At 46.6% G+C, this 26,109-nt stretch overlaps 1 protein-coding gene across 2 annotated transcripts in view; it reads right to left on the minus strand.

Moving 5' to 3' along the window:
- Positions 1–1,315: 1,315 nt before the first annotated feature.
- NLRP12 (NLR family pyrin domain containing 12) overlaps positions 1,316–26,109 on the minus strand; it is a 43,720-nt gene continuing 18,926 nt past the window's right edge. The window contains exons 5-10 of one of the 2 annotated variants that reach the window (XM_066374193.1): positions 24,136–24,306; positions 21,740–21,910; positions 18,153–18,323; positions 10,504–10,674; positions 2,013–2,183; positions 1,316–1,428 (exon numbers count right to left, since the gene is read on the minus strand). In XM_066374193.1, the coding sequence (XP_066230290.1) occupies positions 1,341–1,428; positions 2,013–2,183; positions 10,504–10,674; positions 18,153–18,323; positions 21,740–21,910; positions 24,136–24,306 (943 nt within the window). In that variant the 3' untranslated portion in view covers positions 1,316–1,340. The remainder of the gene's footprint in view (positions 1,429–2,012; positions 2,184–10,503; positions 10,675–18,152; positions 18,324–21,739; positions 21,911–24,135; positions 24,307–26,109) is intronic. The other variant, XM_066374194.1, reaches the window with a different exon arrangement.

Raw genomic sequence — 26,109 nt, forward strand, 5'->3', positions numbered from 1 at the left:
GAGCAGGACTTATTAACTCCCCCCAATTACCCTGACCTTGGAAACTAGGATGCTGTGTGGTCTCAGATGTTCCCGTCAATGCATTCATTGGCACATTTAAGCTAGTTAACCTTACTTTACCTGGGAGCTAAAACAACTTGCAGTTTTCCAAGTTCTATTGGCAACCTTTAAGGGTTGTATAATGGGTGTGTTTTTTTAAAAGATGGGGGTTTAGCCTGACCAGTTTGTGGCGCAGTGGATCAACCATCGACATGGAAATGCTGAGGTTGCTGGTTCGAAACCCTGAGCTTGCGTGGTCAAGGCACATGGGAGTTGATGCTTCCAGCTCCTCCCCCCTTCCCTCTCCCCTCCCTCCTCTCTGAAATGAATAAATAAAAATAAAAAACAACTGTTAAGGGTTGGGGTGGTTTTGAAGGCCAGGTATAAAGATTTCAAGGTGGTTATTTTAGTCGTGGGATATTGAAGTCTACAGGCATACCTACAGCTTTTGAGTTTAATGAAACCTTTTACAAGTCTTCTGCCCCCTAAAGAACATTTAGATGTCTGAGAATTTCATGACCTTTTGTAATTAAGATTTTATCAATATGAGAACAGGATTCAGGTGAACACGTTTAACATTTGAGCTGCCATGTACCCATTACAGAGTCCAATAATTTTCTGCTGATTTGTCCATTTTTACTCCTTTCCCCTTGGTAACTGCCACTGTTCTGTAACATGTAAATATAAACTTAGCCTGAAGTTACCTAGTTCAAAACCCCAGCAGTGACATTCAGGCCGGTTTCCATGATCTTACCCAAACCTTAGTGCCGGTCACAGCCAGGTGGCGGAGCCATGGTGCAGAGTCAGACCGCATGGTGGGGCTGTTGGCATCAAGCATTGAGGGTGCTCCAGCATTCCTGGGCCACAGGATTCCCTACTGCACCGTTAATCCTTGAAACTGGTTTCTCAGCTTTGGCCCAATAACATTTCCAGTTAATACTTGGGAGAGCATCTTGTGTATTGTAAGATATTTAACAGGATCCCTGGCTTTCCTTTGCTAGAGGCCAGTAGCTCCCAGACATCCCCCATGTCTCCTGACATTGCCACATGTCCCTTGCGGTGGGTGTGGGGCGAAGTCACACTCTGGTCCAGAACCTGTGGCCCAGCCCTGAAATCTCTCAGGCCACCAACACTCCCAGAAACTGGAGCGCCAAGCCCCAGTCACACAATGAGGACAACAGCCTTAAGTAGGAAGGATTTCTGCTTATTGAAGAAATGCTGCCTGACCATTCTGTTGATGGGCGTGTCCTGGGTTGACCTTCCTCTGCCTGGCCCTCAGCAGAACCGGCAGCCAGGAGCAGTCAGCAGCCAATGTCCAGGTAAGGTTTTGTCCCGCGGAGTGCTGCAAGTCGTCTGTGAGTCATTTTATTCAGGTTGATTCCAAACAACCTGAGGGTGCAGAATGGGGACTATTATTCCAAACCACCATTATGGCCGCCAACTGAGAAGTCTTATGTCTTGACCTGGTGAAGTAATTCTATTTCATTTGAAACCAAATCCTATGGGGCAAAGGCTTCCTGTAAACTACAGGCATTTTAAGTCCATCGGTGTTAATCCATTTACTTTGTAATCTACTCTTCTCATTTTACATTTAGAGATACTGAGGCACTAAGAAGTGGAATCATTTGCAAAAATACCCACACAGTTAGGAAGTGATGGAATCTGAGGCCAGGCAGAGTCATTCCAGAGTCTCACTAAGCTGCAGTAACCCCATCTGACAGGTAAAGAAACAGATACTCAGTGAATTCTCCAAGGTCACACAGCTCCAGAAGGTGATAGAGGTATCACCCAGGTACAAAGGAAAGCCTCTTGTGTTCCACACACATTGCACATATGAGTGAACAAGTGAAAGATTTTCACATTTTCTGGATTATTTGGCTATCCAAAGTGGGGGGGATGCCTCAATTATTGACCTTTGCTCCGAGCGCAGGGCCTGTGTTCCACCTCCCCCAGAGCCAGGGACCCCCTCTCACCAGAGGACTCGGAGTTTGCAGCCAGGATGAATCAGCCGCCGGCACAACAGTCTGACACCCGTGTTCCCCAGGGCATTGTTGGTCAGATAAAGCTCTGTCAGGGTCTGGTTGAGCCCCAGGACGGAAGAAAGATCCTCACAAGCTTTGGCTGTGAGGCCACAGCTGTCCAGCCTGTTGAAGAAACAGTGGTTGAAGCAACAGGAAGAGCTATTTTGGGAAAGTCTTCTCTTCACAGGGAGTCCGGGTGTGGTTTTTAGGGGACTAGATGACAAGAAAACAGAGTAGAGCCAAAGTAGTCCAGGTTAAGATGGTGAAGAAGGTAGGCATTATCTATCTATCTATCTATCTATCTATCTATCTATTTATTTATTTATTTATTTTAAGAAGGTAGGCATTTAAGAATGGTCCACTACTGCCTGACCTGTGGTGGTGTAATGGATAAAGCATCAACCTGGAATGCTGAGGTCACTGGTTCGGAACCCTGCACTTATCTGGTCAAGGCACATATAGGAGTTGATGCTTCCTGCTCCTCCCCCCTTTCTCTCTCTCTCTCTCTCTCTCTCTCTGTCTCACTCTCTTCTCTTAAAAAAAAAGAATGGTCTACTACTGCTTGACCTGGTGGTGGTGCAGTGGATAGAACCTCGAATTGGGACACAGAGGACCCAGTTTTGAAACCCCGAGGTCGCCGGCTTGAGTGCAGGCTCACCGGCTTGAGCCCAAGGTTGCTGACTTGAGCAAGGGGGTACTTGGTCTGCTGGAGCCCCTGGGTCAAGACACATATGAGAAAGTAATCAATGAAGAACTAAGGAGCCTGACCAGCGGTTGCACAGTGGATAGAGCGTTGGACTGGGATGTGGAGGACCCAGGCTCGAGACTCCGAGGTCACCAGCTTGAGCGCGGGCTCATCTGGTTTGAGCAAAGCTCAACAGCTTGGACCCAAGGCCGCTGGCAAGGGGTTACTCGGTCTGCTGAAGGCCCACGGTTAAGGCACATATGAGAAAGCAATCAATGAACAACTAAGGTGTCGCAATGAAAAACTGATGATTGATGCTTCTCATCTATCTCCCTTCTTGTCTGTCTGTCCCTATCTGTCCCTCTCTCTGTCTCAGTCACACACACAAAAAAAGAAAGAAAGAAAGAATGGTCTGCTGCTTGACCTGTGGTGGCACAATGAATAAATCGACAACCTGGGGTTGCTGGTTCGAAACTGTGGGCTTACATGATCAAAACACATATGAGAGTTGATGCTTCCTACTCCTTCCCCCTTCTCTCTCTCTTTCTCCTTCCCCCTCTCTAAAATGAATAAATAAGATTTTTTTAAAGGAATAGTCAATTCATATTATTATTATTATTATTATTTGTATTTTTCTGAAGCTGGAAATGGGGATAGACAGTCAGACAGACTCCCGCATGCGCCCGACCAGGATCCACCCGGCACGCCCACCAGGGGGCGACGCTCTGCCCACCAGGGGGCGATGTTCTGCCCCTCTGGGGCGTCGCTCTGTCGCGACCAGAGCCACTCTAGCGCCTGGGGCAGAGACCAAGGAGCCATACCCAGCGCCCGGGCCATCTTTGCTCCAATGGAGCCTCGCTGCGGGAGGGGAAGAGAGACAGAGAGGAAGGAGAGGGGGAGGGGTAGAGAAGCAGATAGGTGCTTCTCCTGTGTGCCCTGGCCGGGAATCGAACCCCGGACTTCTGCACGCCAGGCCGACGCTCTACCCCTGAGCCAACTGGCCAGGGCTTTTTTGTTTGTTTTTACAGAGATGGAGAGAGAGTCAGAGAGAGGGATAGATAGGGACATACAGACAGACAGGAATGGAGAGAGATGAGAAGTATCAATCATCAGTTTTTCATTGCAACACCTTAGTTGTTCACTGATTGCTTTCTCATGTGCCTTGACCATAGGGCTACAGCCGACCAAGTAACTCCTTGCTTGAGCCAGCAACCTTGGGTCCAAGCTGGTGAGCTTTGCTTAAACCAGATGAACCCATGCTCAAGCTGGTGACCTCAGAGTCTTGAACCTGAGTCCTCTGCATCCCAGTCCAATGCTCTATCCACTGTGCCACCGCCTGGTCAGGCAGTTCATAGTCTTACCTGTCATGGATACTCACTGATTTTGCAGCCAAATACAAATATTGATTGACTTACGACCTACGCAACTTACAACTATTCAACTTTACGACCACAATCACTAGCCACGATTGCTCCGCGTCTGGCAGCGCAAGCGTTGCCCAGCTGGGTGTACGATAGTGCAGACCAGCTTCCGGCATCACTACCATCTCCGCGTGCACCATTTCAACTGTTATCCCAGACTCGGTACAGCAATTTGTGTTTTGTGTCTTGGATATTTTCCATCAAACCCCTCCCAAGATGTCTACCAAGAGGAAATTGTCTTTGCAAATATTAAACCAGTTGTACTGGTAATGCAGTGTTTTACTTAAACCTGATGAATGTAAAACTAAGAAACAAAATAGTGTAGAGATGATACAAATGGCATAAAATGAACAAAGAAAATTATGATGTATAACAATAATGAAAGAAAATTATGATAAAATATGACAAAGATTTTTTTTTTTTTTCTTTCATTTTTCTGAAGCTGGAAACAGGGAGAGACAGTCAGACAGACTCCCGCATGCGCCCGACCGGGATCCACCCGGCACGCCCACCAGGGGCGACGCTCTGCCCACCAGGGGGCGATGCTCTGCCCATCCTGGGCGTCGCCATGTTGCGACCAGAGCCACTCTAGCGCCTGAGGCAGAGGCCACAGAGCCATCCCCAGCGCCCAGGCCATCCTTGCTCCAATGGAGCCTTGGCTGCGGGAGGGGAAGAGAGAGACAGAGAGGAAAGTGCGGCGGAGGGGTGGAGAAGCAAATGGGCGCTTCTCCTGTGTGCCCTGGCCGGGAATCGAACCCGGGTGACAAAGATTTTTATAACATCATTTTACAGTACTGTACATATAGCCTACCCACTTGCAACCAAATCATGTTATGACTGGTCTGTCGGAACCAATCGTGGTCGTAAGTCGAGCACTAGCTGTATGCAATGTGGTTGGGACTCACGTTGTCCTCAAACGCTAGAGGAGAATACAAGATTTAGGCTCAGTTGGTTGGCTTTCCTGTTCCCAACCACCACGAATGGTTCCAATTGTACAAAGGGTCCACCCAAAGCCAACGGATTGGAATCATACTTTTTTAAAAAAAATTGATTTTAGAGAGGCAGGGTAGGAGCAGGAAGTATCAACTTGTAGTAGTTCCTTCTTTTTTTATTTTTATTTTTTTTAATTTTTATTATTTTTTTTACAGAGACAGAACGAGAGTCAGAGAGAGGGATAGATAGGGACAGACAGACAGGAACACTGAGAGATGAGAAGCATCAATTATCAGATTTTTGTTGTGGCACTTTAGTTGTTCATTGATTGCTTTCTCATATGTGCCTTGACCGTGGGGCTACAGCAGACCAAGTAACCCCTTGCTCAAGCTAGCAACCTTGAGTCCAAGCTGGTGAGCTTTGCTCAAACCAGATGAGCCTGAGCTCAAGCTGGTGACCTCGGGGTCTTGAACCTGGGTCCTCCGCATCCCAGTCCAACGCTCTATCCACTGCGCCATCGCCTGGTCGGGCAGTAGTTGCTTCTTGTATGTGCCTTGACCAGGCAATCCCAGGGTTTTGAACCAGTAAGTTCAGCATTCCATATTGATGCTTTATTCACTGTGCCATCACAGGACAGGTGAAACCATACTTTTCCTGGAGCTTTTTTTCTTTCAGAACTTCAACCTGAAAAAAGTCATTTATAGAACTGTAGGAATTTTGCTACCAAGCAGGGTCAAAGTTAATCATATCTGATATAGTGGAACCAATACAACCAATGAATATAGAAGAGAATGGAGATCATGATTCCAAACACCTAGATCAAGCCATGCCTGAAGCCTGCTCCAGTTAAGAAATCCATATTTTTAGAAACCAGTATGAATTGATCTGCCACCTGCCCCAACAGTATACCATCTGATTCTGATGTCTAATCTATTTCCAATGGTGTTTCTTTCTTATATTTTCTGCTGTAAACAATAAAAATAAGATAAGGTAGAATGTATTGAGGACTGACTGTATGCTGAGCACTTTGCTAAGGGCTCTGCCCTTACTTTATCATTATTTCTCAACAACTTTTTAAAATACGTACTATTATGGCTGGGATGTTAAATGAAAATGTTTTAATCTTGCCTGACCTGTGGTGGCGCAGTAGATAAAGCGTCAACCTGGAAATGCTGAGGTCGCTGGTTCGAAACCCTGGGCTTGCCTGGTCAAGGCACATATGGGAGTTGATGCTTCCAGCTCCTCCCCCCCCTTCTCTCTCTCTGTCTCTCCTCTCTCTCTCCCCCCTGTCTCTCCCTCTCCTCTCTGAAATGAATAAGTAAATTTAAAAAAAAGAAAATGTTTTAATCTTAATTTGGCTGAATTTGGGAGGAATAGATGCCAGTTTACAAAACAAGGTACCAGAAAAAAAAGGAAGGAAGGTAACAAAACAAGGTACAAGAAGCCATGGCCAGCCTGACCAGGCGGTGGTGCAGAGGATAGAGCGTCAGACTGGAATGCCGAGGACGTGGGTTCGAGACCCCAAGGTCGCCAGCTTGAGTGCGGGATCATCTAGTTTGAGCAAGGCTCACCAGCTTGAGACCAAGGTCGCTGGCTCGAGCAAGGGGTCACTCAGTCTGCTGTAACCCCCTGGTAAAGGCACATATGAGAAAGCAATCAATGAACAACTAAGGAACTGCAACAAATAATTGATGTTTCTTATCTCTCTCCCTTCCTGACTGTCTGACCCTCTCTCTGACTCTCTCTGTCTCTCCTACAAAAAAAAAAAAAAAGAAAAAAAAAAAAGAGGCCATGGCCAGATAGCTCAGTAGGTTAGATAGTGGTCCTGATATGCCAAAGCTGTGGGTTCCATCCTGGTCAGGTCACATGCAAGAATCAACAAAAGAGCCTTACCTTTGGTGGTGCAGTGGATAAAGTGTCAACCCGGAACGCTGAGGTTGTTGGTTCAAAACCCTGAGCTTGCCTAGTCAAGGCACATGTGGGAGTTGGTGCTTCCTGCTCCTCCCCCCTTCTCTCTCTCTGTCTCTCTCTGTCTCTCTTCTCTAAAATGAATAAATAAATAAAAATAATTAAAAAAAATTAAACCTCTCAGCCTGACCTGTGGTGGCGCAGTGGATCCAACGTCAACCTGGAATGCTGAGGTCGCTGGTTCAAAAACCCTGGGCTTGCTTGGTCAAGGCACATATGGGAGTTGATGCTTCCTGCTCCTCCCCACCCTTCTCTCTCTCTCTCCCTCTCTCTCTCTCTCTCTCTCTCTCTCTCTCCTCTAAAATGAATAAATAAATAAAAATTAAAAAAAAATTAAACCTCCCCCTTTTTTTCTGGATATTTACTTGGGCAGATCCATGGCTTTTCAGTAACCTTTGCATAATAAAAATTCAAAGTATAATAAATTCCAGTCAAATGTGAATTATTGCCTCCTTCATCTTCTTCGTTCCTTTCTCTTTTTAAATTCTTTATTGATTTTACAAAGAGTGGAGGAGTAGGGGAGAGAGAGAGAATCATTGGTTGTTTCACTTATTTATACATTTTGTTGATTCTTTTTTTTTTAAGATTTTTTTTTTAAGATTTTTTTTAGATTTTTTTTTATTTATTCATTTTTAGAGAGAGAAGAAGGAGAGGGAGAGAGAGAGAGAGAGAGAGAGAGAGAGAGAGAGGGGAGAGACAGAGAGAGAGAAGGGGGGAGGAGCAGAAAGTATCAACTCCCATATGTGCCTTGACCGGGCAAGCCCCGGGTTCCGAACCAGCGACCTCAATGTTCTAGGTCGACGCTTTATCCACTGCGCCACCACAGGTCAGGCTTTTTTAAAGATTTTATTTACTCATTTTAGAGAAGGGAGAGAGAAAAAGAGAGGTCAGGTGGGAGGTTTAATTTTTAAAGAGAGGAAGGGAGGAAGAGAGAACAAAACATCACTTTGTAGTTCCACTTATTTATGCATTTGCTGGTTGATTAAAAAAAATTTTTTTTGTAGTGAACGAGAGAGCGATACCACAAAAGAGAGAGAGAAAGAGAGATGAGAAGCATCAACTCGTAGTTGCAGCACCTTAGTCATTCACTGATTACTTCTCATACAGGCCTTGACGGGGAGGGGTGCCGGAGGGCACTGAAGCCGGAGACCTTGGGTTTTGAACTTGGGACTTTAGCATTCAAGATCGAGGCTCTATCTACTGCACCACCACTGGTCAGGCTAAAAATATTTTTTAAAATTGATATTTAGCCTGACCTGTGGTGGCGCAGTGGATAAAGCGTCAACCTGGAACGCTGAGGTCGCCGGTTCAAAACCCTGGGCTTGCCCGATCAAGGCACATATGGGAGTTGATGCTTCCTGCTCCTCCCCTCTCCCCCTTCTCTAAAATGAATAAATAAAACCTTAAAAAAATTGATATTTAGAGAGAGAGAATGGGAGAGAGAGAGAGCGAGACATCAATTTGTTCCACTTATTCATGCATTCATTGGTTAATTCCTATATGTGTTCTCACTAGGATTAAACCCTCAAACTTCACACATTGGGATAATGTTCCAACAACTAAGCCACATGACCTGGACTGGTTGATTCTTTTTTTTTTTTCTTTAAGGAATAGGTGAAATTAATGTGTTTAAAATATTTATTTATTGATCATAGAGAGAGAGAGAGACAGAAACATTGATTTTTTCTGTGTGTGCTCTAACCAGGGATTGAATCAGCAACCTTGCTATATCAGGAAGATGCTAGGTGGCCAGAGAAAAAGCGGGGGATGTTTTAAAAAAATGATCAGAGGCCACAACTGAAAAAAAAATTAAGCATTTTGCCTGACCAGGTAGTGGTGCAGTGGATAGTGTTGGACTGGGACGCAAAGGACCCAGGTTCAAAACCTCGAGGTCACTGGCTTGAGCACAGACTCATCTGGTTTGAGCAAGGCTCAGCAGCTTGAGCCCAAGGTCGCTGGCTTGAGCAAGGGGTCACTCACTCTGCTGTAACCCCCCCCCCCCCCCAGTCAAGGCACATATGAGAAAGCAATCAGTGAACAACTAAGGAGCCGCAACAAAGAATTGATGCTTTTCTTTTTTTTTTTTTTTTTTTTTTTTTTTTAAATTTTTTTTATTTATTCATTTTAGAGAGGATAGGGAGAGACAGAGAGAGAGAGAGAGAGAGAGAAGGGGGGAGGAGCTGGAAGCATCAACTCCCATATGTGCCTTGACCAGGCAAGCCCAGGGTTTCGAACCGGCAACCTCAGCATTTCCAGGTCGACGCTTTATCCACTGCGCCACCACAGGTCAGGCAAATTGATGCTTTTCATCTCTCTCCCTTTCTGTGTCTGTCTGTCCCTAACTGTCCCACTCTCTGTCTCTGCCACACAAAATAAATAAATAAACAAACAAATAAATAAAAATTTTAAAAAATTAAGCATTTCATGTTTGCATTGACCCAGAGCACAGTGTGTTCTGTGAATTGTTTGTATAGCTTTTTTCTTATTATTTTTATTTTAAATTTTATTTATTCATTTTTGCAGAGGTGGAGGAGAGTGAGAGAGAAATAGAAGGGTTAGGGGAGGAGCAGGCAGCATCAACTCCCATATGTGCCTTGACCAGGCAAGCCCAGGGTTTTGAAACTGTGATCTCAGCGTTCCAGGTCGATGCGTTATCCACTGTGCCACCACAGGTCAGGCCCAGCTTTTCTTTTCCCTTCCGGGCCCTCTTATTCTTCCAGTGATGGAGGAATAAACCTCCAATAGAAAAAGCAAGGACTTAGGGGAGTGGGAAGTAAAGAGGGACAAATTTACAGTACAGAAAACGATTTGACTTTGGGTGATGGGCAAACAACACAATCAACAGTTCAAATGCTATAGAAATGTTTACCTGAAACCTATGTACTCTTATTGATCAATATTACCCCATTAAATTTAATTTTCTGCCCTGACCAGTAGGCTCAGCAATAAAGCATTGGCCTGGCATGTGGAAGTCCTGGGTTTGATTCCTGGCCAGGGCACAAGGGAGAAGCGCCCATCTGCTCCACCCTTTCCCCTCTCCTTCCTCTCTCTCTCTTTCCCTCCCGCAGCCAAGGCTCCAGTGGAGCAAAGTTGGCCCAGGCACTGAGGACGGCTCCATAGCCTCCACCTCAGGCACTAGAATGACTTCGGTTACAATGGAGCAACTCCTCAGATGGGCAGAGCATCGCTCCATGGTGGGCATGCCGGGTGGATCCCGGTCGGGCACATGCGGGGAATCTGTCCATCCATCTGTTTGCCTCCCTGCTTCTCACTTCAGAAAAACCCAAATAATAATAATAATAATTTTCTATATGAAATGTTTTCAAAAATTAAGAAAATCATCCCCTCTTAAAATTAAAAATGGAAAAGCAAGGACAAGCAAAGGCTGGTGCCCAGTGACCGCCGCCACCACCAGTCCTGACTCCCAGCCGCTCACCACAGTTTCTGGAGCCTGCAGGTGGGGTGTCGCAGCCCCTCGCACAGCAGGCACACACCCCGGTCTCCTAGGTCATTGAAACTCAGGTCTAGCTCCTGGAGGTGGTGGTTCAGCTGGAGCGCAGCCGAGAGACCCTCGCAGGCAGCAGAGCTGAGCCGGCTGATGCCTAACCTGGGAAGACACGATGCACAGAGCAGTGTTGACATCTCCAGAGACAGCTCCAAGCGACGCCTCCTAGGAAAGCTTTTGTGCTGACTGTGCTCATGGAGGAGAAAGAGACTTCATGTTTACCCTTGAGAGAGAAAACAAGGGTAAGGAAGAAAGGAACTAGCAGGTAGGAAGATAGAAGGCAGGGAGAAGTTAAAAAAAAAAAGTGGCTCTGGCTGGATGGCTCAGTGAATATAGCATTGTCCCAGCATGCACTGAGGTCGCGAGTTTCATTCCCGGTCAGGGCATGCAGGAGAAGTAATCAATGAGTGCACAACTAAAGGAGACTACTAAATGGAACATATTAATGCCTCTCTCTCTCTCTCTCTCTCTCTTCCCCTTTCTCTCTCTCCCCCCTCCCCTTCAGATCAATGAAAAACATTTTTTAGGCCTTGGCCAGTTGGCTCAGTGGTAGAGCATCAGTCCAGCATGTGGACATCCCAGGTTCAATTCCTGGTCAGGGCACACAGGAGAAGCGACCCTCTACTTCTCTTCCCCTCCCTCTCCCCTTCCTGCAGCCAGTGCCTTAATTAGTTTGAGCATTGGCCTCCGGCACTGAGGATAGCTCTGTTGATTTGAGCATTGGCTTGAGAGGAGGCTTGACAGGTGGATCCTGGTGGGGGTGCATGTGGGAGTGTCTCTATCTCCCTGCTGCCTCTCACTTAAAAATAAATAATTAATTAATTTAAAAAATGTTTTTAAAAAGGCGGAGCCCTGGCCAGATAGCTTGGTTGGTTGGAGCATCATCTCAAAGCACAGAGGTTGCTGGTTCAATCACCAGTCAGGGCACATAACAGGAACACCTTGATGTTCCTGTCTCTCACTCTCTCTCTTTTCTTCTCTCTCTAAAATTAATGAATAAAAAATTTTTTTTTGACAGAAACAGAGAGAGAGTCAGAGAGAGGGTCAGATAGGGACAGACAGGAAGTGAGAGAGATGAGAAGCGTCAATTCTTCGTTGCGGCACCTTAACTATTCACTGATTGCTTTCTCATATGTGCCTTAACTGGGGGGGGGGGTGCTACAGTAGAGCTCAAGCCAGTGACCTTGGGCTCAAGCTAGAGACCACGGGGTCATGTCTATGATCTCAAACTCAAGCCAGCAACCCTGAGCTCAAGCTGGTAAGCCCGTGCTCAAGTCAGATGAGCCCGCACTCAAGTCAGCGACCTCAGGGTTTTGAACCTGGGTCCTCTCTACCCACTGAGCCACTACCTGGTCAGGCAATCAATAAAAATGTTTTAAAAATTAAAAAGGTTGCCTGACCTGTGGTGGCGCAGTGGATAAAGCGTCGACCTGAAAATGCTGAGGTCGCCGGTTTGAAACCCTGGGCTTGCCTGGTCAAGGCACATATGGGAGTTGATGCTTCCTGCTCCTCCCCTTCTCTCTCTGTCTCTCTCTCCTCTCTCTCTTCCTCTCTGTCTCTCTCTCTCCCTTTCTCTCTCCTCTCTAAAATGAATAAATAAAATTTAAAAAAAAATCTTAAAAAAAAAAAAAATTAAAAAGGTGGAAAAAAGGACGGACACAGGAAAAATAGTATTTTGTGTGTGTGTGTGTGGCAGAGACAGAGAGAGTCAGAGAGAAGGACAGATAGGGACAGACAGGAAGGGAGAGAAATGAGAAACATCAATTCTTTTTTGCGGCTCCTTAGTTGTTCATTGATTGATTTCTCATATGTGCCTTGACTAGGGGGCTACAGCAGACCAAATGACCCCTTGCTTGAGCCAGTGACCTTGGGTTCAAGATGGTGAGCTTTGCTCAAACCAGATGAGCCTACTCTCAATCTGGTGACTTCGGGGTCTAGAACCTGGATCCTCCACATCCCAGTCCGATGCTCTATCCACTGCGCCACCGCCTGGTCAGGCAGGAAAAATAGTATTAAGAAAAAATAATATTTAATATCCATCGGACATTGGGTACAAGCCAAGTGTATCCTTCGGCTATGGCTGCTGTAACAAGCACCACAGAGCGGGGCGGGGGTGGAAACAGTGGATATTTATGGTCTCTCAACTCTGGGGGCTGGAAGTCTAAGTTCAGGGTGTCAGCAGAACTGGCTCCTCCCGAGGAGGAGAGGAAGACTGTTCTAGGCCTCTCCCCAGCTACTGGGGGCTTGCTGGCCATACTTGGCGTTCCCTGGCTTGTACAAGTGTCCCGTTGTCCCGTTGTCTCTGCCTTCACCTCCACATGGCATTTTCATGTGTGCGTCTGGGTCCAAATATCCCTTTTTTGTAAGGACACCTTCTTAGGGCCCTGCCCTACTCCAGTCTGACCTCATCTGAACTAAATGCGTTTGCAGGGGTCCTGGCCGGGTGGCACAGTTGATGAGAACATCATCCTGATACACCCAAGGTTACAGGTTTGATTCCTGGTCAGGGTACATACAGGGAGCCACCAATGAATGCATGAATTAAGGAAGGAAGCCCTCCTGAACCCGGCTAATTAAGTTTGTAAAATATGATTTTTATGCTTGCATGTGATTTACAATGAGGGAAGGCCAGGCAACACCAGCTAAAAGTGGTCAGTGAAATTGCAAATTACCTTCCTGCTTGGGAAGGGCTATTATTTTGCTAATGGAGAGGTTTTATTACTAGAAAGTATTAAAGGAAGAATGCAGGGGGAAGGGAGCCAGCAGGGGTTAACTGCTTCCTGTAGTTCTCTGAAAAGGTGCATGGGGCAACTTGCTACACTGAGAAAGGAAGATAGAACTTATCTGAAAAACCCCTTCCTCTCTCCTTTTCTTAAAAGTTTTTAAGACCTTGCCTGGCCTGTGGTGGCACAGTGGATAGAGCTTCGACATGGAATTGCTGAGGCCACAGGTTCAAAACCCCGGGCTACCTGGTCAAGGCACATACGACAATCAATGAACAACTAAATGACGCAACCACGAGTTGATACTTCTCACCTTCCATCCCTCTCTCTGTAAAATCAATAAATAAAATCTCAAAAAAAAATGTTTTTAAGACCTTAATGGGCAATTTCCAATGCTTATTCTCTGACCTCACCTAACCCTCCTACCATCCTGCAGTCCTGTGATAGGCGTGTGTACCTCTAGACCAGGGGATCACGAGCCCCTTGCATGTAAACCTGTGTTCTGTAAAGGGCATATAAGATGTAAGACATCTAACTTCAGGGAGCACGTGTTTGACTTGCCTCTTTAGGAGGTCACGCTGCTCCTCCGGCTAATTAAATCCTACTTCCTTCATCAAGTTGTCTGGGCGTTTTTGTCCTCCTTTGATTCCTGCAATAGAATGACTGGAGCAACAAATCAATGTTTTTCTCTCTGTTTCTCTGTCTCTCTTCCTCTCTCTCTCTCTACAATCAATTAATCAATAAATTTAAAGGTAATAAATAAGTAAATATTTGACTGACCAGGCGGTGGTGCAGTGGATAGAGCATTGGCCTGGGACACTGAGGAACTAGGTTTAAAACCCAAAGGTCACTGGCTTGAGTGTAGGCTCACCCAGCATGAGCGTAGGGTCATAGACATGACCCCATGGTCGCTGGCTTGAGCCCAAAGGTCTCTGGCTTGAAATCCAAGGTCTCTGGCTCGAGCAAGGGGTCACTGGCTCGGCTGGTGACTCCCAGTGACCCCCAGTGAAGGCACATATGAGAAGCAATCAATGAACAACTAAGGTGCTGCAACTATGAGTTGATGCTTCTCACCTTTCTCCTTTTCTGTTTGTCTATCCCTGTGTATTTCTCTCTCTCTAGCTACAATACTTAATAAATAAATAAATATTAAAAAAAACCTCAATGAATGCATAAATAAATGGAACAAAAAAGTTAATGTCTCTCTCTCTAAAGTCAATAAATGAGGAAATAAAAGAAGCTGATAAGCACATGAAGAGATACTCAACTTCACTAATTATGAGAAAAATACAATATAAGAACATTTCCCACCCACCAGAGTTTTAAAGTTTAAAAAAAAATTTTTTTTATTTACTCATTTTAGAGAGGAGAGAGAGTGAGAAAGAGAGAGAGAGAGAGAGAGAGAGAGAGAGAGAAGGGGGGGAGGAGCAGGAAGCATCAACTCCCATATGTGCCTTGTCCAGACAAGTGCAGGGTTTTGAACGGGCACCCTCAGCGTTCCAGGTCAATGCTCTATCCACTGCGCCACCACAGGTCAGGCCCACCCACCAGAGTTTTAAATATAGAAAGCTGAATATGCCTGACCAGGCAGTGGCGCAGTGGATAGAGCCTCAGACTGGGATGCAGGGGACCCAGGTTCGAGACCAGGACGTTGCCAGCTTGGGCGTGAGCTCATTTGATTTGAGCAAAGCTTGCCAGCTTGGACCCAAGGTCGCTGGCTGGAGCAAGGGGTTACTCGGTCTGCTGTAGGCCCGTGGTCAAGGCACATGAGAAAGCAATCAATGAACAACTAAGGTGTTGCAACAAAAAACTGATGATTGATGCTTCTCATCTCTCTCCATTCCTGTCCCCTCTCTATCCCTCTCTGAATCTCTCTCTGTCTCTGTAAAAAAAAAAAAAAAAAAAAAAAAAAAAAGCTGAATAACCATAATGGGGTGGTTGGGGGGAGGAGGAGGAAGCAGGAGCTGTCTTACCTTTGATCTTTTGAGAGAGCAATTTGGAATTCTTATTTTCCCCCATTGATTGATTCCCCCATTGAGAGAGAGAGAGGAAGGGAGCGAGAGGGAGAGAAGCATTAACTCCTTGTTCCACTTTGTTGTGCACCCATCAACTGCTTCTCATATGGGCACTATACTGATGGGGGCTGAACCCAGCCACCGCCAGGTGGAGCCAGTTCCCAAGGGATGGAGCCAGCCACCTCAGCGCTTCCCGAGGACGCTCTGTCCACTGCGCCCCCTGCCGGGGCTGGTAATTCTTTTGAGATATCGAGTGTGCAAATTCAGTCTGATGCTGCAATTCTACCCCTCCATGGACTCTTATAAAGGTTAAGAGAGACACAGGAATACACATCACAACATTATACATAACAGCAAAGAGTTGAAAACTACCCAAATGCCTGAATAGGGAGACGTATCAATAACATTTGGTATATTGCAGATAATGGCATATAGGTCACTTTCAAAGAGTGAATTAGATATGCTTATACTGGCATGAACATTTTTTTTTTTTTACAGAGACAGAGAGTGAGTCAGAGAGAGGGATAGACAGGGACAGAGAGAGATGAGAAGCATCAATCATCAGTTTTTCATTGCGCGTTGCAACACCTTAGTTGTTCATTGATTGCTTTCTCATATGTGCCTTGACCATGGGCCTTCAGCAGAGTAACCCCTTGTTGGACCCAGCGACCTTAGGTTCAAGCTAGTAGGCTTTTTGCTCAAACTAGATGAGCCCGCGCTCAAGCTGGCGACCTCGGGGTCTTGAACTTGGGTCCTCTGCATCCCAGTCCGATGCTCTATCCACAGGCGGCATGAACATATTAAACAGACCTTAAATGTATAAAGGTAAGTGGGGATAAAAAGAGAGAGAGAGGTTGATGAGATGAATCATTTATGTCAAATCAAGACATGATTTTACAGATGAGACTGAGGGAAGACAATGAAGGGGATATGAATAAAACAAAGGCAGGTGCGGGTCCACAGTTGTATTATAATACCAACTAAGAATTATAAGTGGCCTGACCGGAGGTGGCGCAGTGCATAGAGCATCGCCTGGGATGTTAAGGACCCAGGTTCCAAACCCCAAGGTTGCTGGCTTGAACGCAGGCTTACTGGTTTACCAGCTTAAGCATGGAGTCACTGGCTTGAGTGTGGTATCATAGACATGACCCCATGGTCTCTGGTTTGAGCCCAGAGATCACTGGCTTGAAGCTCAAGGTAATTGGCTTAAGCCCAAGGTCGCTGGCTTGAGCAGAGGGTCACTGGCTCTGCTGCAGCCCCCCCCCCCCGCCCCGGTCAAGGCATATATGAGAAAGTAATCAATGAAAAACTAAGATGCCGCAACAAAGAGTTGATTTTCTCAGCTCTCTCCCTTCCTGTCTGCCTGTCCCTGTCTCTGTCTGTCTGTCTTTCATGCTTAAAAAAAACAAAAAAGAATTATAGCCCTGGCTGGATAGGTCAGTTGGTTAGAGCATCAGACTGAAGCACACATAGAGGTTGTCGGTTTGATCCCCGGTCAGGGTACCTACAGAAACAGATTGGTATTCCTGTATCTTTCTCTCTTTCTCTCTCTCTCCTCCCCCTTCCTCTCTGGCTTAAATAAATAAATAAATAAATAAATAGAATTCTAAATATTCTCACTGTGTGCATTTGAAGTTCAAGAGGTACAGTAGAGAGAAGAGTGTGAAGAAATAGAGATTTATCTAATTCTCTGAACATAAAAAAAGCCACATAAAAAAAGCCACAGAGCCCTGGCTGGTTGGCTCAGTGGTAGAGCGTTGGCCTGGCGTGCAGGAGACCCAGGTTCAATTCCCGGCCAGGGCACACAGGAGAGGCGCCCATCTGCTTCTCCACCCCTCCCCCTCTCCTTCCTCTCTGTCTCTCTCTTCCCCTCCCGCAGCCAAGGCTCCATTGGAGCAAAAGTTGGCCTGGGAGCTGAGGATGGCTCTGTGGCCTCTGCCTCAGGCGCTAGAATGGTTCTGGTTGCAACAGAGCAACGCCCCAGATAGGCAGAGCATCGCCCCCTGGTGGGTGTGCTGGGTAGATCGCGGTCAGGTGCATGCGGGACCTGTCTGTCTGCTTCCCCGTTTCCAACTTCAGAAAAATACAAAAAAAAAAAAAAAAAAAAAAGCCACAGACGCCACAATACAGCTCAGTGTCTCAAGAGAGAAGAAAAGTCTTTCAGCATGAATAATATGAGATAACTGAGGATACTACTGTGGGAAAGAAAAAAATAATTGACTCTCCTTTGGGACTACAGAGAAAACGCATTTTCTGAAAATAAACAGCCTTGCTGCACTTTCTCTCTGTTCATTTGTTTATTCATCTGTTCACTCCCTTAAAAAATTTTGTGTTTTTGGTCTCTGGTATAAAACAAATATGTATTTTTAAACACCTCTGAGGCAGGTCTTGTAACAGCCACGGGAATAGAAAGTTGCCACAGCCCCTGCACTTTTGGAATACCACACTCATACAATGACAAATTTGGGTAAGGGGTGCTGAGGCAAGCATAAAGTCAAATAGCGTTATAACTAGGAACCTCCCTTCCCCCACAAACAAACTAGGAACCCAGGCCTTATTGAGGGGTTAGGGCAAGTGTCCATGGGAAAGAAGCACTTATTTTGAGTCTTACCAGATAAAACAGATGTTATTATGGTAAAACAAGGGACAGCACAGCAGAATGGAATTCCAGGAAGAAAGAGTTGCTGATGCAAAAGCCCTGTGGCGGAAAAATATTTGGGAGGAGGCAGATGGAGCTAGAGGTTAGGAGAATCGGGGAGGAAGTGTGGCCCCAGTGAGCCCAGGTAGAAGGGAAAGGATTAGGAGTTTGGACTCCTATGATGGTGAGTCCAGGGGGACTCACCGGAGGGTCTGGAGTTTGCACTGGGGATGCCGAAGGCCCTCACACAGCAGGAGCACCCCGGGGTCCCCCAGGTCATTCAGGCTGAGGTCCAGCTCCATCAGGCTCTGGTTCACAGTGAGAGTGGAGGCCAGGTCTTCACAGGCTGCAGCAGTGAGGTGGCAAATCTTTAACCTATTCAACATATATTTAAAAATAAATGGGCAACGGCCTTGAATAAACAATTTTCCAAAGACACACAAATAACTACAAGTCACATGAAAAGATATTAAACATCACTAATCATTCTGTAACTGCAAATCAAAACTACAGTGAGATACCACTGCATATTCATTAGAATGGCTATTACTAAAAAAAAAAATAGCTTGACCAGGCAGTGGCGCAGTGGATAGAGCGTCGGACTGGGATGCAGAGGACCCAGGTTCGAGACCCCGAGGTCGCCAGCTTCAGTGCGGACTCATCTGGTTTGAGGAAAAGCCCACCAGCTTGAACCCAAGGTCGCTGGCTCCAGCAAGGAGTTACTCGGTCTGCTGAAGGCCCGCGGTCAAGGCACATAAGAGAAAGCAATCAATGAACAACTAAGGTGTTGCAATACACAATGAAAAACTAATGATTGATGCTTCTCATCTCTCTCCATTCCTGTCTGTCTGTCCCTGTCTATCCCTCTCTCTGACTCACTCTCTGTCTCTGTAAAAAAAAAAAAAAATAAAAAAATAAAAAAAAAAAAAGGCCTAACCAGGTGGTGGCGCAGTGGATAGAGCATTGAACTGGGACATGGAGGACCCAGGTTCGAGACCCCTGAGGTTGCCAGCTTGAGCACAGGCTCATCTGGTTTGAGCAAAGCTCACCAGCTTGGACCCAAGGTCTCTGACTCAAGCAGGGGGTTACTCGGTCTGCTGAAGGCCAACGGTCAAGGCACATATGAGAAAGCAATCAATGAACAACTAAGGTATTGCAACGAGAAACTGATGATTGATACTTCTCATCTCTCTCCGTTCCTGTCTGTCTGTCCCTATCTATCCTCTCTCTGACTCTCTCTCTGTCTTTGTAAAAAAAAAAAAAAACCTTAAAAAAAAAAAAAGAAGACAAAACCAAAAATAAAGCCCCAAAAATAACAAGTGCTGACAATGATGTGGAGAAACTGGAATCTTTGTGCACTGTTGGTGGGGATGGAAAATAGTTCAGCCACTATGGAAAACAATATGGTGATTCCTCTATAAATTAAAATAACCATATGATTTATCAATTCCACTTCTGGTTACACAACCAACAGAATGTAGGGGCTCAAAGAAATATTTGTACACCCATGCTCATAGCATTATTATTATTTTGTTTTTCAGGGATAGAGAGAGAGTCAGAGAGTGATAGATAGGGACAGACAGACAGGAACGGAGAGAGATAAGAAGCATCAATCATCAGTTTTCCATTGCGACACCTTAGTTTTTCATTGATTGCTTTCTCATATGTGCCTTGACTGTGGGCCTTCAGCAGACCGAGTAACCCCTTGCTCGAGCCAGCAACCTTGGGTAGAAGCTGGTGAGCTTTGCTCAAACCAGATGAGCCCACGCTCAAGCTGGCGACCTTGGGGTCTCGAACCTGGGTTGTCCGCATCCCAGTCGGATGCTCTATCCACTGCGCCACCGCCTGGTCAGGCTTGCTTTGTATTTTTTTTTCTGATTTACTTATTTCACTCCGTATAATGTTATCAAGATCCCACCATTTTGTTGTAAGTGATCTGATGTCATAATAATTTTTTATGCCTGAATAGTATACCATGGTGTATATGTGCCACATATTCTTTATCTAGTCTTCTATTCTTTTTTTTTTTTTACAGTGATTAAAGCCTTTAAGCAAACTCTTGGCCAATACAGCAAGAATCCATAAAAGAGTAGTGCCCTTAACATGTTCACCAAGTCTAAACTGGCCCCAACACCATGCCAAATCCCTGAAAAATGCAACCCAACCCCAGTTCCGTCTGTTAGGAGCTGTCACAGGGAGCAGGAGTCCAGGAAAAGTCCACATCCAGGAAAAGTCCGCATGGCACTGGAATTGTTTGTTTTGTATTTTTTAGAGAGAGAGAGAGAGAGATGGAAGGACAGACAGGGACAGAGAGACAGGAAGGGAGAGAGATTAGAAGCATCAACTCATAGTAGTGGCACCTTAGTTGTTCATTGATTGCTTTCTCATACATGCCTTGACCAGGGGGCTCCAGCTGAGCCTGTGACCACTTGTTCAAGCCATTGACCTTGGGGTCATGTCTGTGATCGCATGCTCAAGCCAATGACCCAGCACTCAAGCTGGTGAGCCCGTGCTCAAGCTGGTGACCTTGGGGTTTCAAACCTGGTTCCTCAGCAACCCAGGTCTACGTTCATTCCACTGTGCCACCGCCTGGTTAGGCATAAGTGGACTTATATAATCTTCTTATTTTTATTTTATTTATTTATTTTATTGATTTTTAGAAAGAGGGAGAAAAGGGGGAGTAAAAGGGGGGAGAAGCAGGAAGCACCAACTTGTAGTAGTTGCTTCTTGTATGTGCAAAGAATGTATGCATGTATGTATATGACCAAGCAAGCCCGGGGCTCCAAACTGGTGACCTCAGCATTCTAGGTCGCTGCTTTATCCACTGCACCACCACAGGTCAAACAAGTGGAATTATATCATCTTTTCTTTAATTGACATTTTCTTTTTTTTTTTTTTTGTGGCAGAGACAGAGAGAGTCAGAGAGAGGGACAGATAGGGACAGACAGACAGGAAGGGAGAGAGATGAGAAACATCAATTCTTTGTTGCGGCTCCTTAGTTGTTCATTGATTGATATCTCATATGTGCCTTGACCAGGGGGCTACAGCAGACCGAGTGACCCCTTGCTCGAGCCAGTGACCTTGGGCTCAAGCTGGTGAACCTTGCTCAAACCAGATGAGCCCATGCTCAAGCTAGCGACCTTGGGGTCTCGAACCTGGGTCCTCCACATCTCAGTCCAACGCTCTATCCACTGCGCCACCGCCTGGTCAGGCTTGACATTTTCTTTAGTACAATGTCTTCCAGTTTCATCTACTTGGTAGCATGTAACAGAATTTCATTCCTTTTTTTCAGGCTGAATAATTCCATTGTATGTCTACACCACATTTTGTTTGTCCATTTCCCCTGTGATGGGGGGACATCTGAGTTGTTTCCACCTCTTGCCCACTGCAAATAATGTTGCTATGAACCTGGGTGGACACGTAGTGGGTACATTTTTCTACCATCATCCAGTGTGAGGAGCTTGCCTTTTAAGATGGCCTCCATGGAGCCTGACCAGGTGGTGGCGCAGTGGATAGAGCATCAGACTGGGACACAGAGAACCAGGGTTCGAAACCCATAGGTTGCCGGCTTGAGCAAGGGGTCACTTGGTCTACTGCAGCCCCCTGGTCAAGGCACATATGAGAAAGCAATCAATGAACAACTAAGGTGCCGCAACAAAGAATTGATGCTTCTCATCTCTCTCCCTTCCTGTCTGTCTGTTTCTATCTGTTTCTCTCTTTGTCTCTGTCACACACACACACACACACACACACACACACACACACACACAATGGCCCCGCAGAGAACTCACCACAATATCCGCAGTCTGCAGGCCAGGTGCCTGAGGCCTTCGCACAGCAGCCTCAGGCCAGTGTCACCCAGTGCATTTCCTGACAGGTCCAGCTCCACCAGGTGTTGGTTGATGCTGAGCACCAAGGCCATCTCCTGGCAGGCTCCAGCCTCCAGCTGACACTTCCTCAACCTCAAGAGGAGAAAAGCATTACTAAGGGCGCCATCTCGCTTTTCCGGCTCATTCCCTGGCCCATTTAGTTACCCACCAAGAGCCCACACATGTCACTGAAGCTACAGAGATGAACAAGACGTCATCATTTTCAGCCAGCAGTGTCCTGTCTCACAAGACAAAGGAGGCGAGCAATGACAGTCCCCTGTCGATGCTGCCATGGAAGTTGTGTTGCATGACAGTTCAGAGTGGGGTCTCCAGAGCTCAATGACCTGTATTTGCTTCCATAACCACCACCCAGTAACCCTGGGACCTCAAGCAAGTTTTCATCAAGTCTCAAATGGAGGTTACATGGGAGGCTGTCACTCAGGTCCATTGACTCTAAAATAAGGGTAATAATGGAGTTGACCCCCCAGGGCTGTGGTGAGGATTACTAATGGCGGAGGATGGGGGGCCGGGCATGGCACACAGAGAGTGCTCAGTCAATGTGAGCGAACTTGTATCAAAACCATCATGGCGGAAGGTCCACCGAACTCAGCAGATAGGAAAGGCTCTTTGGAGACTTCAAGCTGGTTTTCGAAGGCTACATAGGAGTTCAGCAGAGGAACAGAATGACAGTGGTTGTGACATTGGTCTTTGCCCTCAGTTCTTGGCACAGAGCTCATAATCCTTTGTCACTTCCCAAGTGATAAGAGGACTGGGAACATCCTTTATTCTAATATGTGGTCTTAGACCCTGGTTCTCAACAGAGTTCCTAAATCTTTTGGAATTTCCTAGGTGATAGCAGTGTCTTTTATTGTAATGAGGTGACTCAGGGTGGGTTCCTAAGTGGGACTGGCTGTGATTAGAAGTTGGGGACTCCACCCCCATCCTCCAAGAGAGGAGGCGGGTTGGAAATGGACTTAATAATAATTGACCATGCGTAGTTGATGAGGTCTCCATAAGATCCTACTAGGATAGGGCTCAGAGAACTTCTCGGTTGGTGAACATGCCCATACCAGGAGGGTGATGCACCCCAAATCCACAGAGATAGGAACTCCTGCACTTGGGACCTTCCCAGACCCTGTCCTATGTGTCTGTTCATTTGTATCTTTTATACACATCCTTAAATAAACTGGTAAATGTAAGTGTATTCTGGAGTTCTATGCACTCTAGCAAATTTATTGGACCCAAGGAGGGGGTCATGGTAACCTCCAATTTATAGCCTGTTGGTCAGAAGTACAGGGAACAGTCTGGACTTGTAATTGACATCTCAAGTCGGGGCCGTCTGGTGGGACTGAACTCTTGTAGGGTCCGGCACTCTTTCCAGGTAGATAGTATCAGAATGAAATTGTAGGACACCTAGCTGGTAGAGACAGAGAATTGCTTGGTAGTGGTGGTGCTGGTGGTGGGCAGGGGGGACGCGGGAAACCGCTAGGCATTTGGGGACTGGAAGTGTCAGAAGTGAAAGTGTTTGCTGTGAGTCGTAAAGAAGACAAACAAGGCCCTGGCCGGTTGGCTCAGTGGTAGAGCGTCGGCCTGGCGTGAGGGGGACCCAGGTTCGATTCCCGCCCAGGGCACATAGGAGAAGCGCCCATTTGCTTCTCCACCCCCCCCTTCCTCTCTGTCTCTCTCTTCCCCTCCCGCAGCCAAGGCTCCATTGGAGCAAGGATGGCCCGGGCGCTGAGGATGGCTCCTTGGCCTCTGCCCCAGGCGCTAGAGTGGCTCTGGTCTCGGCAGAGCGACGCCCCGGAGGGGCAGAGCATCGCCCCCTGGTGGGCAGAGCTTCGCCCCTGGTGCGTGTGCCGGGTGGATCCCGGTTGGGCGCATGCGGGAGTCTGTCTGATTGTCTCTCCCTGTTTCCAGCTTCAGAAAAATACAAAAAGAAAAAAAAAAAAAAAAAGAAGACAAACAAGTGGGAAACAGGGTAACTTTTCTGGCACAGTGCAGTTGCAGGAAAAGGAAACTGCACAACTAACAAGGCTCGGTGCAGGGAGCTCCAGGGTACTGGGAATCCAGGACAGGTGTGGGTACTAGGTGGGCCGGTGGCCGCAGGGACTCCTCACCATGTGGAAATAGTGGGGTCAGAGGAAACCAGAAAGAAGTTCTATGAAGTGCACGGAGTCCAGGTCATGGGTCTAAGGTCATGTATCAAAGGGCAACCCTAATTTTCAGGTAGAGACTTGGGGATCCTCAGCATTTGGGGAGGTGCTTTAAGGCAGGAAGGCCACACAGATTAAGAGCTTGCTCTGGGGATACGGACTCACTGGATCATCTGCAGCCGGCAATGGGGGTGCCGGAGCCCCTCACAGAGCAGCTGCATGCCCGGCAGCCCGAGGCCATTTCCGCTTAGGTCCATCCGCATCAAACTCTTACTGGCTGTCAGAGCCGCGGAGAGGTCCTGGCAGGCAGAGCTGGACACCTGGCACCTCTTCAGCCTGGGACAGAGAGGAGAAGAGAGCCAGGTCATTTCCTCTGTGGTCCTTTTGTGGGTTCTGTCCCTTACCCTTTCTCTCCCTCCTTTAAAAAACTTTATTTTTATTTGAGAGAGAGAGAGAAACATCAATCTGTTATTCCACTCATTAATGTATTCATTGGTTGATTCTCGTATGTGCCCTGATGGAGAATAGGATCAGCAGATTTTTTTGTTGGTGGTGTTTGTTTTTCTCTTTTTCTGAAGTGAGAAGCAAGGAGGCAGAGAGACAGACTCCCGCATGCGCTCGACCGGGATCCACCCGGCATGCCTAATATGGGGGATGCTCTGCTCATCTGGGATGTTGCTCCATTACAACCAGAGCCATTCGGCCTGACCTGTGGTGGCGCAGTGGATAAAGCGTCGACCTGGAAATGCTGAGGTCGCCGGTTCAAAACTCCTCACATATGGGAGTTGATGCTTCCAGCTCCTCCCCCCTTCTCTCTCTCTCTCTGTCTCTCTCTCCTCTCTCTCCCTCTCTGTCTCTCTCCCTCTCTCTGTCCTCTCTAAAAATGAATAAATAAAATAAAATTAAAAAACAACAGCCTGATCTGTGGTGGTGCAGTGGATAAAGCGTCAACCTGGAAACACTGAGGTTGCTGGTTCAAAACCCTGGCTTGCCTGGTCAAGGCACATATGGGAGTTGATGCTTCCTGCTCCTCCCCTTCTTTCTCTCTTTCTCTCTCTCCCCCCCCAAATGAATAAATAAAAATTATATTAAAAAAAAACAAAACAAACAACAACAACAACAACCAGAGCCATTCTAGCGCCTGAAGCAGAGGCCTCGGAGCCATCCTCAGCGCCCGGGTCAACTTTGCTTCAATAGAGCCTTGGCTACAGAAGAGGAAGAGAGAGATAGAGAGAAAGGAGAGGAGGAAGGGTGGAGAAGCAGATGGGTGCTTCTCCTGTATGCCCAGTTCAGGAATCAAACCCGGGACTTCCACACACCAGGCTGACACTACCACTGAGCCACCGGCCAGGGCCTAGGATCAGCAGTTTTAATGCATCAGGATGACGCTCTAACCAACTCAACTACCTGGCCAGGGCCCTCTCCCTCCTTCTTTGTTGGTCTATTTTTCTCTTTTTCTAAAATCAAACATAGGAGATTAGTGGTCCAGGAGCTGAGGGAAGGAGGATCAGAGCTAATGGGTAGGGTGCTACTTCTTGGTTTGATGAAAATGTTCTGCCATTAGACCATAGTGATGTTTTCCACAGTTTTGTGCAATATACTCAAAAAAGAAAATGCCTGGTATATGAATTATAGCTGAATCAATAAAATAATTAAAGCAACAAGAATAGTATAAGATGTTTTTGGTGCTTTGCAGTCAAGAAAATGCTTTTATAGAGGTTGCCCTTAAGGCAGGAATTCAAGCCTGAGCAGGCTGTGGCGAAGTGGATAGAGCATTGGACTGGAATGCGGAGGACCCAGGTTTGAAACCCTGAGGTCACTTGAGCCCACAGCTCACCAGCTTGAGCCCAAGGTCACTGGCTTGAGCAATAGGTCACTCACTCTGCTGTAGACCCCCAGTCAAGGCACATATGAGAAAGCACTCAATGAACAACTTAGGTGCCATAACGAAGAATTGATGCTTCTCATCTCTCTCCCTTCCTGTCTGTTACTATCTGTCTTTCTCTGTCTCTGTCACAAAAAAAATATAAAAAAAAATAAAAGAGAGGAATTCAAGACCCTTCACACCCACTCTGCTCCACTTTATTTATTTTTCTCCACCACTATGAGAAAAATGTACCATGTCCCAAGCAGCTCCCA

The sequence above is a fragment of the Saccopteryx leptura genome, chromosome 3 (assembly GCF_036850995.1).
Source record: "Saccopteryx leptura isolate mSacLep1 chromosome 3, mSacLep1_pri_phased_curated, whole genome shotgun sequence".
NCBI classification, from domain to species: domain Eukaryota; kingdom Metazoa; phylum Chordata; class Mammalia; order Chiroptera; family Emballonuridae; genus Saccopteryx; species Saccopteryx leptura.